The sequence below is a fragment of the Sparassis crispa genome (genome assembly GCF_003851025.1).
Source record: "Sparassis crispa DNA, contig_000002F, whole genome shotgun sequence".
NCBI classification, from domain to species: Eukaryota; Fungi; Basidiomycota; class Agaricomycetes; order Polyporales; family Sparassidaceae; genus Sparassis; species Sparassis crispa.
The window spans coordinates 3,395,420-3,414,832 of record NW_020939749.1 but is presented as its reverse complement, the minus strand read 5'-3'; the positions used below and the strand labels follow the sequence as shown (position 1 = coordinate 3,414,832).

Genomic DNA, 19,413 nt, shown 5'->3' with positions numbered 1-19,413 from the left:
GGCGATTAGAGATTAGCCTCCAAGTCTATACGCGGTCTGCACGTGATCGTTCAACTTGAAAGCGTTCAGTATGCACTGACGTCACACGGCCACCTTCTTCTGCACGTTTGTGAATGTCACTCCCTCCGACGTGTACATAAACCAGACCTTCCGGACAATGCATGAACACGCCTTTTCCCCCTTCTACCATCACGTCGACAGACTCTTTGGTTGCTGTTACCCTGATCATCATGCTGGCATCCTCGAGACTCCCCATCGTCCGTGCCTCTAATGCAAACTCTGCGCGACTCGCAACATGTCGCATCGCAGGTAGACAAACTGCATCAAAAACTTACTCAACCGTTTCCACACAATCGTCTTCCTCGTCTGCTATATGGAGCCATGTAGGAGCCGGCGTTGCAGGCGGAACGGTCGTCGTTGCAGGGGGCAAGTCGTCCCTTCGAATTGGTTGTCTTAAGAGGACCTCGGTCGAATAACCCCCTTCAGGTTACGTGTGGTACCATTTCTCCGGGGCTAAGCAAGCGCTGGACGCTTCGAACGCTGTGCAGGAGTACTATGCGAAGACGAAGCGTGCCATTGTCGAGAATGCGCCGAAGAACCCTAACGACGTCCTCACGTTCCTGAGGAGCACAGTGAAGTTATACGCAGGGTTCATCCCAGGTGCGTCTTCATACGTTGACGCGACATTCGACTCCCTCGACGAGCTGCATGACACCCATCGCGGTGAAGTGGACAAGATCCTGGGACACGCATATGATGAGGTCAAAGGTATCTTGAAACAGAGAAAAGAGGGCTCTGATGTCGAGACCGGAATGAAGGTACTGGAGGTTGTCAAGCGACGCATGGGCGAACTCCAGGGGGTGGGGAAGAAGGTTGGCCAAGACGTGATGCAGAATCTCGGAGATAAGTTTCCGCAGGTGTCCGAGACACTCGGCGGAGGATATAATGAACTCAAGAACATGGCGGAGAAGATGGGACCTGAAGCGAAGAAGATCTTTGACGATACAACGTGTCAGGTACGCGCTATATATCATAGTAAACGTGACAGCGAGCTTACCTGTGAGAATGCGTCAGGTGAAAGACATATTCTCGAAGGGCTTTAGCCCGGAGCGCCTCAACCAGGCAAAGGAATTGATCCAAGCTAAGACAGAGGCCGTCCGGAAACTCGCCGAGACGTCTTCCCAGGGCGCGTGGAATAAGGCAGTACAGCAGGCTGAGCCTTACCTTGACAAGCTACCCGAGATCAAGCACCTGCTTAACGAAAATGCGAGCAAGTTCATTGCAGCAGGCTCTGGGAGCAGTACCGTCGCGCAAGAAGTGCTAGCGCGTGTGCGGGAGGCGGCGGAAGCCGGTGTCAGTGGCAATGAGGAGAAGATGCGCGAGCTGAGGAATTTTGTCTCGAAGAAAGCTAGCCAGGCGGAGAACGACGGAAGGGGCTCAATCGAGAAAGGATGGGATGCGCTGCAGCAGTGGATCAAGACCGTACCGGGTGGAGAAGACGTATGTTTCCCTCTTCGAGATGTGCTTTGCAACGGGGCGGGACTGATAACGAGCCGCAGGCCCTGGAGAAGACTCCTGAAGTCAAGACGTTCATACAGCTGTCGCGGGAGCGAAGTGACGATGCGCAGAAGCTAACGCACGAGACATATGAGGCTGTATTGAAGGTACTGGAGGAGAAAGGTCAAAAGGCGAAGAAATTAATCGGGAAGTCGGAAGAGGATGTGACCGAGGAGACTTCCTCCTGACAAACTATTTCGTGCTGTAGGGTCTCCTCCGTTCACAGGATATTGACAACGTGCTGACGTCAATGGTTGTAGATAGAATGGATACGAAGGAACAGCTTGGGATACCATCAGTAGCATTAAGGCTTAAGGACCGTACCGTACATTCTCTTCGTCCACCAAATCACAAGTTTGTACAGCAGCGCGTACTTCCGGGCCTCCTGCGAAGGTTTCTGAGTATCGTTCATACAACGGCTCGACAGTATGTTTCCGTTCGCTGATCTGAATTGAAGGGCGTTCGCCGAGGATGCTTCCGTACCAGATTCGTGATTTCACGGAGCGACTTTTTTGTTTTTCATCTGCATAGGGTCATAAAATGCTGTTAACCCAGAATTGGATCACTTTCGACTTGGAGCCACATCGTCAGGAGGGTTGATCCCCAGTCCAGAACTGAACTCAGAATAGTCGTAGCTCTGGAGATGCCTGCTACGCTACTCCAACAGGCTCGTGGACTGTTGGTGTAATGTAGCATGCAGCCGCGACCGTACGGCAATACTAGCCATCACAAGGAATGAGAGAGAGGATTAGTGCAACTGAGCGGCTATAGGCTCTTTTATGCTTCCTCATCTGCGCCACTCCGAATGCCCGTGGAGATAAGAGCACAATGAAACTGGTCTCACGGCGATTGACCAGAGACCAAAGCACAGCTGATCGCACGCAACGACCGTCGACACTCCCACCTGGCAGTGAACCTAGAACCGAATTATCCCAAACGCGTATCCGTACTCTATATCTACACGCCGCATTCTCCAGACAGAAGACATGTAAGTGCCAGCGGGCCCGGGGTATCCAAACGCGCCCCTCCGCCCCTCCCGTCAACGAGACGCGCGCCAGCCCCCATCGAGGCGGTCTAACAGCGCCTGCACCTCCCTGACCGCGCCCTTGCGCTCCCGGCGCGCGTCCTCCCACTCGCCCTCGGCCGTGATCGCGTCCAGCCGGAGGAGCGCCTGCAGCAGCAGCTCCCCGAGCCGCGTGTGCTCCTGCGCGAGCGGCGTCTTCCCCTGCGCCGGCGGATGTGGAGGCGGGTCGGCGGCGGGGGCGGGGACGAGCGCGGTGAGGAAGCCGTCGACGTCTGGGACGAGCGTGCGCCGCACGGCCTCGAGCTCCCCGCGGATCTGCGAGATCGTGCTCGCCTCGGTGCGCGCGCTGAGCCCGGCCTTCGCGTCGCTCCAGGGACCGGGTGCGGTGGTGTCGCCGCCGACGAGGGCAATGGTCGAGTTGCGCTTGATGCCGTATGTGGAGACTGGGAAATGGACGGAGTCAGCACGGACGTGCGATGTTGTGTGGGATTAGGGTGGGCGCGGACACGAGGGGTAGGATGGTATGACCGATTTAGAGTGCGAGACGATAGACTGAGGCGGAAAGGCTGCGCTGAGGATTATCGTCGCACGACTCGCCCGGTGGAAAGATGGCAAGGGCGTCGATCCTCGGCGCAGCCCTTTCGCGAGCTATCGGGCTGAGTGGTTAGCTGCGGCAGGTGCACAGTCCGGCGCGCGGGTCTCGATGATGCTCAGTGCCCTGACCATATACCGAGTGCGAAACAAAGGCGGATCACGGAGTGGGGCGACGGAGAAATCGAGATCAACGGAACCGATGTGACGCCATCTGAACCATAACAAACGCAGAATGGGAGAGACAGGGCGAGGCCGATGTTCGTGAGCAGAACGTGGGCACACATGGTCGATTTCGAGCTTATGTTCGGGCGAGGTGGGGATAGTACGCGAAAAAATGACGCCGGGCGAGAGATTAGAGATGACGACGGAAAACTAGCTCGTAACATTGGCGCTCACGCTCATCCATTGGCATGCGACGCGTCATAGATATTCGACGCGGGAAAAAAGCTGGCAGGGCACTCGGAGCGGACTCGGACGAATGGCAGTGACGCCATCGCCTCGTGTACGAGTGCTGGCGGATCGCGAAAATCGATGGAGGCGGTGCAACATGTGTGCACACGGGATGACTGAGTGCAGAGAGAAGAATGACGCGTCGGGTCGCGAAGAGCGGACCAAGCGAGAAGAGAGAAGTCAAGGGACACGTACTGGGTGCATTGTCGTCCTTCATGACGGCTCCGGCGTGTATGAGCTTGAAGGAGTCGGGAGGTAGCTGGGTGTACTCTGCGAGCTCTGCGCGGATCGCTGAGAGTTTGGTGTCGGGCGGGGGAAGGGAGAAGTGCAGTCTGCGAGGCGGTGCAGAGTGGCGAGAAACGCGTGTTGCGCGACGGAGAGAATAGAAAAGTACGTGAGTAGACGTCGAAGGAGTACTGAGTAGAGCGGACGGACCTCTCCCTCCCCCATTTGACGGCATAGCTCATATGTTGTTTCTTATGGCTTGTGCTGCGTCTGAGGGAGTTCGCCTGAACGTATACGACGCGGAGGACGATGAGGAGGACAGGGACGGCTGCGAGCGGTGAGCAGAGGCGGGGAGAGAAAACAGGCTATGGGTTACCGTAGACTAATTGGGAGACCAGGATGGGCAGAAGGCAACCAAGAAGGACACGCGGACGGCGAGGAGTGGAGCAGAGCAGTGTAAGAGGCTTTGAAGCTCCGACCGTAACGGGCTAGTAGAATTTGGAGCGGTGATTGGATACGGCAAGGCGGTGACGTCACGCGGAAAGGGATAGAAAAGAGGAAATAGTGGTTTATAATGCTGTGGCTGGTCGACCGAGGAGCGGTGCGCTCTTCTCTCCCTCCCTGAGCGAGCCGTTCTCTGCCATGGACGACCCCGCCGCGCAAGACCCCGCCCCAGTCTCCCGCCTGCCGCCGCTCCCAGTCGCCGTGCAACGCAATGCCCCCGCCCAGTCGTCCCGCTCCGTCGCCGGCCTCCTCAACATCCGCCGCCCCCCGGGCGCGACTCCGATCCCGCCTTCTCTCCAGGCGAAGATGGCTGCGGTTAGTCTCCTTTGAGATCCCGGCGTCCGCCTGTCCTCGCTGATCCCAGTCCCCAGCTCGCCAACCGCGGCGCCCAGTCCTCCGCAGTCCGATCCGGCGACGCTGCGACCGCCGCGCTCCTCGGCGCCGACAAAGCTGCGCCGTCTGTGTTGCGTGCTCCGGCATTGTCCTCCGGGCTTTCCCGCCCCGTTGCGCCCCCTTTGGGCGGTCTGGCTGCCCGTCGGATGAAGATGAATATGCCTAAGCTCAGTCCTCACGACGTCCCCGGTGGTCTGCACCTTCCTCCCATCCCAGGCGGCGGTCCCAGCGGCGCCGGGCTTGGTCCCGGCCGTCCCATCATCGACGACGAGCCACGCCGCCTTCCCCCGAGCAACATCGGAACCCCTTTTGCGAACTTTGCCAAAATTGTGTACGTGATCGGCTTTTGTTCGGCGTTCCCTGTCTCTCTCAAAACCTTACACCCCTCCTTCCTTTCACTCGCTGATTCGCAGTGATCCGTCCGGTGCACTCAATTTCAATGGCAAAGCCGTTCTTCATGCTTCCGGTGTCAATTTTTCCAACGGCGCATCGTTCGCGATTAGCATCGACCAGTTGCAGCTCGACGAAGAGCTCGGGAAGGGTGCGTATGGAACCGTCAAGAAGGTACTCCACAAGCCCACCAACGTTGCGATGGCGATGAAGGTGCGTCTGTTTTTCCGCATGGCCTTCTCTTATCTCATATCGCCCCGTCGCAGGAGATCCGCCTCGAGCTCGACCAGGCGAAGCTAAACGCGATCATTATGGAACTCGACATTCTTCACCGCGCCGTCGCTCCCGAGATCGTCGAGTTCTATGGCGCGTTCTTCATCGAGTCGTGCGTGCCCCTATGCTTGAACGCTTTATGCTCGTCACTCATTTATTCTGACAGCTGCGTTTACTACTGCATGGAGTATATGGATGCGGGCTCGCTCGATAAGCTCCAGGGTCAAGGGGTTCCAGAAGTGGTGCTTGCGCGTATCGCGGGCGCGATGGTCCGTGGACTCAAATTCCTCAAGGACGATTTGCAGATCATTCATCGGGGTGCGTCTCCTCCGCATCCCGTCTCATGATCAGTATACTGACAGCTATGATTATGCAGACGTAAAACCCACAAACGTGCTGCTCAATCGCAGGGGGGAGGTCAAGCTCTGCGATTTCGGCGTGTCAGGTCAGCTCGAGAAATCACTCGCGAAAACCAACATCGGGTGTCAGAGTTACATGGCGGTGTGTCTTTTCTGTCACTTCCGTCAATTTCACAACTCGAATCTCATTCTGTCGCTCTTCCCTCCGTAGCCGGAGCGCATACAAGGCGAGTCCCAAAATAACCTCGGCACATACAGCGTTTCCTCCGATGTATGGTCCCTCGGGCTCTCCATGATAGAGATGTCGCTGGGCCGTTATCCATACCCGCCCGAGACGTACGCGAACGTTTTTGCCCAACTGTCCGCCATCGTGCATGGCGACCCGCCCGAGCTGCCAGAGCATTTCTCCGCGATGAGCAAAGACTTTGTGGCGCGGTGTCTCCACAAAGTCCCGAACATGCGCGCTACGTACGCGGAGCTGCTGGTGAGTGTGTCCCCATCAATTTATGTCCTTCCGTCGTTTTCCGTCCCGGATACGTCTTCATCATCTCTACCCGCATTCATCATCCAGCCTGTGCTCCGTCTTCATTCCGTTTGAGCGCTTGTGCTGAAGCGCTCGTTCCAGAACCACCCATTCCTGGTGCAGGACCGCCAGCGCAACGTGGACATGCCTCGCTGGGTCGAGTCTGCGATCGCACATCGCAACGCCGTGCGTCAGCAGCATCAACAAGCGCGGGGCGCGTGAGCTCGGCGGGTCCCCCCCCCCACCCCGGTTTACGGCCAGTCGTTCGAGTGTCCCCGGCATCGCCCGTTTATTGCCCCACGCAGCTGCAGGTGTGCTTGTGCAGGTCGTGGTTCGCACCGTGTGGCGGTGTAGTTGACGTGCCTGCGGACGTCTCGTACACAGTCCGTCCGACACATACCCGTCTTCATACCCGTCCCCCAGCCCGTCCGTGTGCGCTGTGTTCCCCGTCCCCTTGTTCCCCTGTTGGCCTCCTTCCCCCAATTCATCCCCTTCACACATGCGCGACATGTACTTGCGCCCGTCCTCGGCTCTCGCTGCTGAGCGTCCGGGCGCCTCCGCGCCGGCGCGGACCGGAAGTCGCGTTTGTGGGCGTCGGAACGCATGCTCGGTCAGGTGGTGGTACTGAGAGGGGGAAGAGAGGGACGCAGGTGTCGCTCTGGTGTTTGCGGACGAGGCGGGCGTGTGGTGCTCGCGGTGCGGACCATTATCGCTTTCAGCCCTCTTAGATGCGCCTCGCAGTGCCGTGCGCTGCCGGGTCACGCTTCGCTACTCTCTCTCTCTCCCGTCCGCCCCTTTCGACCCGATTTTGATTCCGCACATGCATACACACGCACCCGCATGGCTCGCTTGTTTTCGTAACTTAGATTTTTGCGCATGTGGTCCGTGACCGACGCGCGTCCGCAGCCCCTCTCTCCCCTTGCTTTGCATACTATCCAAATATTGCCCTCGTTTACTGTGTTTTTCGCATGTTCTGTCTGGCTGTTGCCTATACTGCTTTTCCGGCGTTACCGCTGACCGTCCGACTATACACGCGCGGACGGTGCGGTCGTTTCTGTTGATGTGTGCGATTGGTGCGAGCTGCGAGAGGTGCCAACAGGTGTCAGTTTGGAAGCCTGTGTTTGGTGAAATTTCAAGGAATGAGGGAGTTGAAGTGCATCAGACGCAGCGTGTTGGGACGGTGTATGAGAGCGTAAACGTGCGCTACCCAGGCGGTCACCCGGTCACGGGTGAATGAAAGGACGTGCGCTGGGAGCGCGACGGGGGTTGCCACCTTGAATGGCGGTAGCGCATTTGTTGGATACGCAGACCATATGGCTATCTGTCGAGCGTGTCATGTAGCTGTTAAATGTGTTCGCAGAAGAGCGCCATCTCGATTAGATCGTTATAATATTTCAGTTTTGTTCTGGATCTACGATCCTGTCCTTTGTACTCCGTGGCGCTCCCAGGACGATATAAATGCCCACCGGCTTCTCGAGAATTTCAATTCATCGACTCTTCTCTGCTCTCCACAACCTCCTCTCAGCGTACCTCTGCCAATATCTGCTGCAAGCCCGTGGATGAAGACTGGTGATTATCGCCATGGAACGAAGCACTGGCATGTGGCGGAACGGTAAGGTAGAGTGGCCAACGCGGGCTGCACCCTACACTACAACAACAATCTCTTTGTTGTTGCAGTGTAGGAGGCATCCTGCGGGTGGTGCTCGGGCCTTCGAGAACGCTATGCCATGGAGCGCTGACACGCGGCGCTGACTGTGTGTCGTGATTGTACGGGTGTAGTGGCCTACGCGCCGCGCCTTAGACTACAACAATGGTCTGTCTGTTGTTGTGGCGTAGGAAGTATCATACGACTGAGCTGCCGGGACGCTCGCATGCTAGTCTGCTGTGGGCAAATGAGGTGAGCGGTCTGAGTTTTTGAGAACACGCGTTGGATGCTCACGTTGGTCCGCCGCCGACAGAGTCTTCAAAATACAATAGATACGCGGCATGGTCGCAGAGTAGGAGAGGCTGCCATGAGCTGGGAAGAGTGAAAGACCAGGTGGTCAAAGAAGAGATACGCCGTTCCGTGTCTTCGTCCACTCCTCAGTTGACACATCGGACTTTGGATGAAGACTGCCTGGCTGTTTCGAGCTCTACTCATCGTGTGGTGGAAGTGTTGGGCGACTAACTCGTACACTCACAATTATAATTTTCGGGTGAGCGAGAGGCTCGTGCGCTATAGGGCCGTGAATTCTGGTGGACCATGCTTGTAGGCTCTTGACCCCGTTCCCACAAGCCGGAGTTTAGGTTGCCCCTACGCAGCGAAGATTCTTCGTAACTTTAAGATTTTGGTTACAGGACAAATTTACACGCCGGTCTGTGCTTAAGTTCAGAGGGATCATGGGGAACTTGAACGCGTCTATCTACCTCGGGGATTCGTGCTGTGCCAGCAGTGCCACTTGCAGCACAAAGTCGCTACTACCTACATATTTGCAATTCTGCAGTTTCATGCTTGGAAGCGGCAGCAACGAGATCCTTCGTACTAGTTCGGCATCAGCGCTCACGCGTGGACGCGCAGATTGGATAGGATCACGATCTAATCGTGTTGTGCCTGCCCGATGAAGAATACAGCAGAGGCCCTCGCCGTGGTCGCAAGCTATCTGGTAAGAGACGTTTCCATACAATTAAATTTTCCTTTGGCCCTGTTGGACTTGGATATTTGCCAGTATTTACTCCGACCCGATATGTATGTTAATCTTCTGTATTTGTACGATACGAGTCTCGACGTCATTACTCCACAGCGGTTCGTCCACATATGTAGTTATGAATTCATAGTGACGATAGCCAAGCACTTAATGCGAGGCTCCACCAGACTCCACCGATGTACATAAAAGAGCGCGAGGAATGCGCTGAAGGGGGCAGTGTGTATTTACCCCCGAAATATTATTAGGTCTCGCCGCTTTCCGAGACTCCGATAGTAAGCGAAATCTTCATTTGCGCAAATGAAGGGTCATTGATTCCTTCATTCCGACACGCTTACCCTGTTGCCGACTTCAACAGCTGTTTATTGGTTTTGCCTCTATTCTACGTCATTCTCTAGTCTTTGTTCTATCTGGGTTTTAATCAACGTACGTCCTCATCCCTTCATTGATTATTTAGCGCTATGGCCGACCTTCATCCGTTACTCGCAGCGCTTGCTGCCGCAGTCTCGCCTGAGAGTTTTCAAGCCTTGCAGCCGATTTTGGACGTGCTTGACCAAAGGATTTCACAGGTATCTGCAGAAGCGGCCGCGGCACAGGCAAGTACCGTGAGTGCTGCTCAGATGCAGAACGTCTTACAGAATGCTCTGTCTACAGCGCAGATAACCGTGCAGGCACCTCCACAGAGCTCGGCTTCGCTCTCTACGACTGCTACGTGACCGGCGAGTATCAAGGCCGACCTCCCGCTTTTCCGAGGACGCGATTCGGACGACGTGAACGCCTGGATCTCGATTATCGAAGATTACCTTACAGCCCAGCACGTTTCAGCGGTTGACTGGGTCACGCAAATATCGATCTTACTTCGTGACGATGCGATGCGCAGCTACATCGCACAAAAAAAGGAGATGAAGGAGCAAGGGAAAGTGTTGGACTGGGATGGAATGAAGCGATGGCTCAAAGGCAAGTATAATTCGCCGCTCCGAATTGAAAGCCTCCGTAATGAGCTTCGCACGATAACGTATAAAGGAAATCTTGCACGTTACAGCGAGAACTTTAGAACGTATGAGTCCCAGATTCCTGCTCAGGAAATGACTTTTGGTGATCGGCTTTCCCATTTCCTTAGCCATCTCCCTCCCGATATCGCTAGAGATCTCCGTCGCGAGAAGCCAACCAAGCCGGAGGAGATGTATCATGCCGCCCGCGAACTCGACCGACTTTCGAATCTATATCGCGGCACGCAGAATCATGGCTCCTCACTAACAAAAAAGGCCAAGAACTTCTTTCGCAAAAACCCGCAGCGTTCTCCTGCCATCCCTGAATCATTCACACCACCTGTCTCGATATCGACACCGCCCGCGGCAAGTACTGGGCCAGTGCCGATGGATCTCGATGTGATGCAGCCTATGTCGAGGAATAGTAGCGGGGCCAGGACCGATTCCCAGGTACGTTGTTTCAACTGTAATGGGTTTGGTCACTTCGCTCGCAATTGTCGCTTACCAAGAAAGCCTCGACAGTTGCAACCTTCGCGCTCTCGTCCATGCCAAGATTTACATGCCTTCGAGAATGCTCTGCTGTTCAAAGATGCTCTGCCGGAGTCGACAGACATCGAGGATCAGCTCGGTTGTCCGGAACTGCACAATCTTGTACTTACTGACAGTGGTCATACAAAATTACCGTCTTATGGCGTCAAACTAGGTGATTGGGATTGCCGTAAATGGCATGAAACGGATGCTATCCTCGACACGGGAGCAGCGTGCTCTTATATCAAGCTTGAACTCGTTCGACAGATTCGTGCAGAAGTTTTTCCCATTGACACTCGCGTTATATTAGGAGCCGGCAGTACTACGACGTCTGCCTTTGCACAATTCCGTATTATGTTAGGTGGTATCAAGTATGGAATGTATGCATATGTGCTTGATCCAAATAGCCACCTTCGTTACGGTCTCGTCATCGGTCAGAACTTTATGAAGCGACATAACGCTCAACCCTGCTGGCCGAAGAACTCTTGGACGCTTTCAGATGAACGAAACATAAGAACCACGGAGATTCACCCGAGTAAGCAGACTCCGGTTAAGTCTTCGTCAGCTGGCGCTGTTCATACGTCACCCACATTAGTAACGGCCGAGTCACCGCTGCATGTTATGGCCGAAGAAAGGGATAGTTTGAATATGAGATCGGAGAAAAAGAAGTCATTTGGTACAAAGTTGAAGGACTTCGTGAAGAACAAATTCCCTAAGCTATTTCGAAAAAAGGTAGGCTTTCCGCCGAAGCGTCAATGGATGCATTCGGTAGAATTAAAGGACTCAAATCAGCAGCCTATCCAAGCTCGTGGACGACCGTTTTCGCCACTTGAACACAAAGCTATTCGGGATTTCGTTAATGAAGGCCTAGCAGAAGGCGTCATCGAGCCGAGTGAGTCCCCTTGGTCATCTCCATTGATGCCGGTAAGGAAGAAAGATGGAACTATGCGGATTTGCGCCGATTATCGTCTACTGAATGAAAAGACGATCCGCAATAGTTACCCTTTACCGCGCATTGATGATTCATATCAAAATTTAGCGGGAGCTCATTATTTTACGTCTCTCGACCTCAAATCAGGTTACTGGCAGGTACGTCTCACCGACGATACTAAACCGAAGACCGCATTTCAAACTCGATTCAGTCATTACCAGTTTCGTGTCATGCCCTTCGGGCTAGTTAATGCTCCTGCCACCTTTCAAACCATGATGAATGACGTTCTACGTAACCAGCTCGATAAGTTCGCCATGGTTTATCTCGATGACATCATAATCTACTCACCGACATTGGAGCAGCACATCCAACATGTCGATGCCATCCTTAGCACCCTTGCCACACACGAACTCATCCTTAATGAAGCCAAATGTATATGGGGAGCTACCAAACTACTCTATCTCGGACACATCATTTCTGCTGAAGGTATACGTCCGAACCCTGATAAGATATCAGCGATATTGACTTGGCCTCGTCCCCAGACCATAACTCAGCTCCGGGGTTTCTTGAATATCGCTGGCTATTACAGACGTTTCATACGGAGTTTTGCGAAGACAGCTGGAGCTCTCTACTCTCTCTTGAAAGGACGTCCGCAGAAGGGATCGACTATTGAATGGCCTGAAAGTTGTGCGCAGGCATTTCAAAATTTAAAACAGCATCTCACCAGTCCGCCTCTGCTTATCTATCCAGTTCCATGGCGAGTTTTCGTCATTGATAGCGACGCGTCCGGCGAATGTATCGGAGGAGTTTTGCAACAGACATCTTATCCACTCGAAGCGTCTACCGAAGGGGGAAGGAATAGTGATTCTTCTGACACTCGCTTCGAGTTCCGTGATCGCAATCTTCGCCCTATTGCCTATGAATCTCGTCGTTTGACACCAACCGAACAGAGATATTCTGCGCAGGAGCGCGAGATGCTGGCCATTGATTATTTACTTCAAAAATGGCGCGCCTACATCGAGGGGTCACCTATCGTCGTCAGGACAGATCATGAATCATTGAAATACTTTCTTACTCAAAAGAGTCTCGGCCGTCATTTACAGCGCTTTGCCGACAATATCGCCCATTTTGACGTGAAGATTGTCTATCGTCCAGGGAAGCATCAGCTCGCCGCTGATGCATTATCACGACGCGACGGTGAAGACATACTGGATTCCGATACATTGGGCCCGCTCTTTGCTCATCCTATGACTGTGGCGCCAGCACCTACGCTTCCACGCACGAATAGTGCGGATTTGATTTTTGGTTCCGAAGAATGGTTGTATTGCAACAACCACGCCGAACCGGCACCCAAATCATCTCGAGAACAGACAGAAGAACCTAGGTCAGTGTACCAGACACTGAAAAAATGGTATGATAGCTTACGCGCGAAAGCCGATAGTGGTGACTCTAGTCCTGACCAGCGCGGCTTCTTCATGCGTGGCGATGTGATGTATCGCCTTCTCGATAATAAGGTCTTGGTGGTTCCTATGAATTTCGAGCAATCGGAGATGTTAGTACGGAATGTTCATCAGGATCTTGGTCACCTTGGTTTCCGACCGGTTGTTGAAGCCATTAAGGACCGTGCCTGGCTGCCCGATCTTTCGGAGGTTGTCGATTTCGTTATTCGCACCTGTGATCATTGTCAATTCTCGCACAGTGGCCCTGTCCCGACTCAACCTTTGCATCCTCTTCCACGCGTTGGAGCTTGGAGCCGTTGGGCTCTTGATTTCGTCGGTCCCCTCCCGCGCACAGCCGCCGGTAATGCATATTTATTGACCACAATGGACCACGGCACTGGTTGGACCTACACAGATCCACTCCCGCAACGCTCGAAGGAAGCTGTTGTTTCAATGCTGAAGAAAATTATTACTGCGCATGGGAAACCTTTGAGTATCCTGACCGATAACGGTGAAGAATTTATATCCTACCTGGTTCAAAATTTCCTCCACCGTCTTTCAGTCAATTACCTTCGCACGACGCCCTACCACCCGCAAACGAATGGCCGCCTTGAGCGTTTCAACTACGAGCTGGAAGAGATGTTAATGCGCTATTGTGCCCCGAATTCGCAAGGTAATTGGGATACTTACGTTGACGATGCCTTGCTGGCGCATCGCGCACATATCAATCGCCGCTCGGGGACCTCCGCATTTTATTTGACTTACGGGTGCACGCCTCGTCTGCCTCACGATCTCGTTGCTGACACTATTCAAGTGCCTCCTACCGATGAGGAGATCGGTCAGCTACAGAACGAACGACTTGAACATATCCAGGACTTGGAGCGCCTCCGCGAAGAGGCTAATGAACGTGCTAGGCACCGCCTTGAAGAACAGGCCGAACGCCGCGAAAGTTCCTATCGCGAGCGTGCTTTGGGAATTGGAGATCTTGTTCTTCGAAGGTCAGAACCTGATTCGAAAATCCACCCGCGCTGGGATGGACCGTTCATTATCCGAGATGTCACTGATAAAAACACGTATCAGCTTAGCACCCGCAACGGATATATCCTCCGTCGACTCTACAATGGAGAGCGATTGAAACGGTACTTACCTTCAAAACTTGATCCCGAGCCGCCATTATGGTATGCGAGTGCAGATTTACAGCGAAAGGATGCTGAAGCGAGACGAAAAGCTGACCTTGCGAGACGTCGAGGACAGCACTGAACGTATGTTTGTCATTGTTTGTTTCACACGCTTATTTTTGCTGGAGGCTCCAGAAAAACGATGTCTCTTGTACCGGTAATTATTTTGTCTTCTTTTATCACTGAGATGCTCTTGTGTACGATAGTTAGTTGATGTTCCTTCTTTCGAGGACGAAAGATCTTAACGAGGGGGTAATGTTGGACTTGGATATTTGCCAGTATTTACTCCGACCCGATATGTATGTTAATCTTCTGTATTTGTACGATACGAGTCTCGACGTCATTACTCCACAGCGGTTCGTCCACATATGTAGTTATGAATTCATAGTGACGATAGCCAAGCACTTAATGCGAGGCTCCACCAGACTCCACCGATGTACATAAAAGAGCGCGAGGAATGCGCTGAAGGGGGCAGTGTGTACTTCCCCCCGAAATATTATTAGGTCTCGCCGCTTTCCGAGACTCCGATAGTAAGTGTTGGAAAGTAGCGCCCAAATTTCTGGAGCTCCAGAAATTGGGGAGCGCCCAAGGGCAGACAAGCCGAGGGCATGATTACAAAGAAAGACAAAGAAGGAAATTTGCTTATATAAAGTGGAGCGTCTAGAACTGTATATATACAGAAATCTATTTTAGGACGCAAAATAACGCGCCCTGACGCATCTTGACCCGCCATCACTACCTTCCTATTTGGGAACTAAGGCGCGATTTCTAACAGGTTATGAGCCCCGGCTCTAGCCAATAAATACTTGGATAACAACAGCCCCTATTGTGGCTACAAAAATTGTTACCCCCTTACTAGTACGAGAACAAATAATGTCGACCAGCGCTGATAATACGAGCAATAGCAATGCTTACCGGATCCCGCTCCTGAAGGAAGACAATTGGCTCCCGTGGAAGCGCCGCGTCGAGGCCATCCTTAATGATAAGGGTCTCCAGGAGTATGTGACCGGAAAGACACCGAAGCCGCAGCCGAGTAATGACCCGGCCAATAGGGCAGCGAGAGAGGCGGAGATTAGCGCCTGGGGAGAGAAGGACCTCAAGGCCCAGAACGTAATTGTGCTATCACTGGGAGATTCCCAGATGATGCACATCGCTGGAGCCGAGACGGCACGGGCCATGTGGGAGCAGCTTCGCACAGTCAAGGAACAGCGTGGACAGCATGGAATTCTCGCGCTGTGCCGGCGTTTTTACCGGATGCAAGCCAAGGAAGAAGATAATATCTCCAGTCACATTACACAGCTACGACAGATCCAGGAACAACTCCACCTAATGGGGAAGGTTGTTTCCGACGAAGATTTCCGGCTCATTCTGGCTACCTCATTACCGGAGAGCTGGGACTCTTTCCTCAGCTCTTACTTTGGCGCCGTGGGCGGCAATGTTGGCGCCGAAGGTGCTGACAACGTGCGCCCTCAGCTTACATCACAAGAATTGATTGCCATCATTCTTGATGAAAATAGGCGAAGGCACGAGCGTGGCGAGCGCGGTCAATCCTCGGACCAAGCCATGGTTGCCAAAGGAAAGAAGCGCCCCTTTGGGGAATACAAAAAATGTTCGATCTGCGGAAAGCCGGGACATCTTGGTAACGAGTGTCGGCACCGCGACAAGGTCAAATGTATGAATTGCGGAAAATTCGGGCATAAGGCCACGGATTGTTGGGCTAAAGGCGGCGGCAAAGCCGGACAGGGCCCGCCGATGAAACGGCAAAAGACGGAACGTGCTTACGAAGCGTGCGAGGTCGAATCAAAAGAGGATGAGGCAAAAATAGCCTACGATAATGATAGCGACACTGTATCTCTCGGATCTGATGGCGAAATCGCTTCTTTCTATGAGTGGTTTGCCGACTCCGGGACAACTTCGCACATTACAAATCGTCGTGAAGTCTTCGCGACCTATCAGGCGCTCGAAGATCACGCGATCACGGGCATCGGACCGCAACCAACGCAGGCATTGGGCCGCGGTATGGTCGATGTCGAAAGTAAAGTAGGAGACCGGAAAGTGAAATTCCGTCTCCACAGTGTACTGTATGCGCCGACAGCACCCAATAGCCTCCTCTCCATCACGCGTTTGGACGATGCGGGAGGAAGAGTACTTATGGGTAATAGTCGTGCAATACTAATAGATAAAAATAAACACACTCTTGCTATAGGCAAGAAAAATGGACGACTATATTCATTGAAATTGCGTCCAATAGTTCCACAACCTGCGCGAACCTATACTGCTAAGGAATACGGCCCGCATACCTGAGAAGAGTGGCACAAGATCTATGGCCATATCGGGAAACCAGCGCTTACGCGATTATATCGCGAAGGGCTTGTTGATGGCCTAGAAATCTCGCCAAGCCCAGATGAAATTAATTGCGAGGCGTGCATCCAAGCAAAGGCAACGCGGAAGCCATTTCCCAAAGAGACGGATGAATGCAGCAAGGTACCCGGAGAATTAACACACACGGATGTGTGGGGACCTGCGCAGACAGCCGCTCTACAAGGGTGGAAATATTTTATTACATTTACCGATGATTACAGTCGTCGAAGTACAGTACTATTTATGAGGCATAAAGATGAAGTAACTGAAAAGGTAAAGAATTATATTACCTATATCGAGCGCAAGTTTGGAAATAAACCCTTGCGACTCAGGCTCGACAACGGTCGAGAATATATGAACACCGAATTAATTAACTGGTGTCAAATGAAAGGGATCGAGATGGGTCCGACTGCGCCGTACTCACCATCCCAGAACGGAGTCTCTGAGAGATTGAATCGCACACTGCTTAGACTAGCGCGCGCGATGATCTATGCGAGAGATCTACCTCGTTATCTTTGGGCTGAAGCGATTGCTCACGCAGTCTATATTAAAAATAGATCGCCTACCCAGGCGTTAAATGGGGCAACTCCCGAAGAAAAATGGAATGGGACGAAACCAAATATCTCGTACCTACAAGAATTCGGTTCCCCCGTATGGGTCCTCACGGAGGACGCAACACTATCAAAGCTAGCGCCCCGTGCCAACAAGTATATTTTTGTTGGATACATGGACGGACCCAAAGCCATCAAATATTATGATGCACATACGCGCCAGATTAAAATCTCGCGTAATTTCCAATTTTCTTCGAATTCCCCGGACCATTTGCCCGGTAACGCGCCTCACGTGCCACAAGAGCAAATAGGATCCGACGTACCTATCCTCACAGCACAGCGTGAGGGGGAGCAAAATATATTTCCGGGCACTTTACCTAGCAATGCGTCAGACGTGCCGCATGCGGAAAGAAGACCCGAAGTCCCAAACCTCACAACGACCGCAGACGTGCAGCGCGAGGGGGAGTTAGGAACTTCCGCGCCACAGTCACCTGCCAAAAATCCGCGAAAGCGCAGACAGGATGATGATCCTGATCAACGCGAGGAAAGCGGGACGGACGCACCAAGCCAGCCCAGACGAACCAGAAGAAAGACAGTTCAGCATGATTACCGTCTAATGCACAACCCAGAGGCAGACGAAGATCTGGATAATGATCCAGATAAATCAAATGCCGAATTAGTCTATATTGCGATGAGCGCCCACGGAAATGCGGATGCGGATGAGCCAAAGACGCTCAGTGATGCCAAGAGATCACTCGAGTGGCCCAAATGGGAACAGGCAGTCCAGACGGAACTCAATCAACTACAGGGTATGGAGACTTGGGAGTTAGTGGAACCTCCCGAAGATCGAAAACCCGTAGGAAATAAATGGGTTCTAGTTAAGAAAACAAACAAAGAGGGTGAAATAATCAAATACAAAGCCCGCCTGGTTGTGAAGGGATATTCTCAAATCCCAGGCATGGACTATACCGAGACGTTCGCGCCCGTAGTCCGCCTCGAAACCATTCGAGCTATCCTCGGGCTAGCCGCAATCTTAGATTGGGAGATCGGACAGATGGACGTGAAAGGCGCCTATCTCAATGGAACTCTCAAAGAAGAAGTGTATATGCGGCAACCCGAAGGATACAGCGATGGAACATACCGCGTATGTAAATTAAAGAAAACCCTCTATGGGCTAAAGCAGTCTGGCCGAGAATGGAATATCGTGCTGAACCGCAAGTTACTAGACGCGGGATTCAAGCGCCTATTCTCGGATCCATGTGCATACATTCGGATCAAAGGTGATAAGATAGAAATCGTCACCGTTTGGGTAGACGACCTATTAATATTCACCAATGATTGCGCACTGATGGACCAATTGAAGAGGGAACTCCGAAATATGTTCGAAGTTACCGACCTTGGCGAACCCCGAAAAATTGTGGGGATAGAAATTGAGAGAGACCGTTCAAAGCGGACAATCAAAATCTCTCAGACAAAATATATTGAGTCTATCCTACACAAGAATGGGCTTACGAACGCCAACACGGTCGGGATGCCTCTTGATCCAAATACAGTGCTTGAAAAAGAAGAACCCGAAACTGATGACGAATGCAACCGAGACAACGGATATGCATCGCTCGTCGGATCACTGATGTACGCGGCAATTGCCACGAGACCAGACATTGCTCACGCCGTGCAACGGCTTAGCTCATTTACTGCCAATCCCGGAATGGCTCATTGGACTGCTGCTAAACGCGTCCTCCGCTATCTATCCGGAACGCGAGAACTTGGAATAATCTACGGGCCAATTGCAGATGTCAAGCCCGAAGATCAATCCATATTTGTGGGCTACTCAGATGCAGACTATGCGAACGATATCCGAGATCGCAAATCAATCTCGGGATATTTATTTAAATTAGGAAATGGCACGATCACGTGGAGCTCAAAGAAGCAAACCACGGTCGCGTCATCCACCACGGAAGCCGAATACATGGCATCCGCCGAAGCGGCAAAAGAAGCCGTGTGGCTCCGAACACTATTCAAAGAAATAGGTTTCGAGCAACAAGATCCTACAATTTTATTCGAGGATAATACAGCGGCGATCTCAATCGCACGTGATCCCCAATTCCACGCGAAATCAAAACACTTTGATGTAAAGCATCATTATGTGCGCGAAAAATTGAGGGATAAATATATTGATATCCACTACTGTCCCACGGAGGACATGATAGCGGATATCCTAACAAAATCACTCCCTAAGCCGAGGCACGAGAAGCTCACAAAGAAGCTCGGAATGCCCATCGGCTTGAGGGGGAGTGTTGGAAAGTAGCGCCCAAATTTCTGGAGCTCCAGAAATTGGGGAGCGCCCAAGGGCAGACAAGCCGAGGGCATGATTACAAAGAAAGACAAAGAAGGAAATTTGCTTATATAAAGTGGAGCGTCTAGAACTGTATATATACAGAAATCTATTTTAGGACGCAAAAT

The 19,413-nt window shown here is 52.6% G+C and overlaps 5 protein-coding genes across 5 annotated transcripts; 4 read left to right on the top strand and 1 right to left on the bottom strand.

The window, feature by feature from the left end:
• Window positions 1-161: 161 nt before the first annotated feature.
• On the top strand, window positions 162-1,745 carry SCP_0311540 (hypothetical protein; the record flags this gene model as incomplete). The annotated part of the gene is made up of 4 exons (XM_027756537.1): window positions 162-426; window positions 487-1,016; window positions 1,075-1,500; window positions 1,560-1,745. The coding sequence occupies 4 exons, from the start codon at window positions 162-164 to the stop codon at window positions 1,743-1,745; spliced, it is 1,407 nt and encodes a 468-aa protein (XP_027612338.1).
• Window positions 1,746-2,596: 851 nt separating this feature from the next.
• On the bottom strand, window positions 2,597-4,092 carry SCP_0311530 (hypothetical protein; the record flags this gene model as incomplete). The annotated part of the gene is made up of 3 exons (XM_027756536.1): window positions 2,597-3,024; window positions 3,821-3,957; window positions 4,061-4,092. The coding sequence occupies 3 exons, from the start codon at window positions 4,090-4,092 to the stop codon at window positions 2,597-2,599; spliced, it is 597 nt and encodes a 198-aa protein (XP_027612337.1).
• Window positions 4,093-4,492: 400 nt separating this feature from the next.
• Window positions 4,493-6,514, top strand: SCP_0311520 (Protein kinase wis1; the record flags this gene model as incomplete). Its single annotated transcript, XM_027756535.1, has 8 exons — window positions 4,493-4,669; window positions 4,726-5,078; window positions 5,161-5,350; window positions 5,404-5,522; window positions 5,577-5,728; window positions 5,787-5,911; window positions 5,981-6,253; window positions 6,395-6,514. The coding sequence occupies 8 exons, from the start codon at window positions 4,493-4,495 to the stop codon at window positions 6,512-6,514; spliced, it is 1,509 nt and encodes a 502-aa protein (XP_027612336.1).
• Window positions 6,515-9,273: 2,759 nt separating this feature from the next.
• Window positions 9,274-10,800, top strand: SCP_0311510 (hypothetical protein; the record flags this gene model as incomplete). Its single annotated transcript, XM_027756534.1, has 9 exons — window positions 9,274-9,280; window positions 9,332-9,399; window positions 9,463-9,569; window positions 9,628-9,743; window positions 9,799-9,930; window positions 9,997-10,030; window positions 10,094-10,412; window positions 10,485-10,613; window positions 10,666-10,800. The coding sequence occupies 9 exons, from the start codon at window positions 9,274-9,276 to the stop codon at window positions 10,798-10,800; spliced, it is 1,047 nt and encodes a 348-aa protein (XP_027612335.1).
• Window positions 10,801-11,693: 893 nt separating this feature from the next.
• On the top strand, window positions 11,694-19,258 carry SCP_0311500 (hypothetical protein; the record flags this gene model as incomplete). Its single annotated transcript, XM_027756533.1, has 3 exons — window positions 11,694-14,038; window positions 14,944-16,193; window positions 16,941-19,258. The coding sequence occupies 3 exons, from the start codon at window positions 11,694-11,696 to the stop codon at window positions 19,256-19,258; spliced, it is 5,913 nt and encodes a 1,970-aa protein (XP_027612334.1).
• Between the last annotated feature and the right edge of the window lie 155 nt (window positions 19,259-19,413).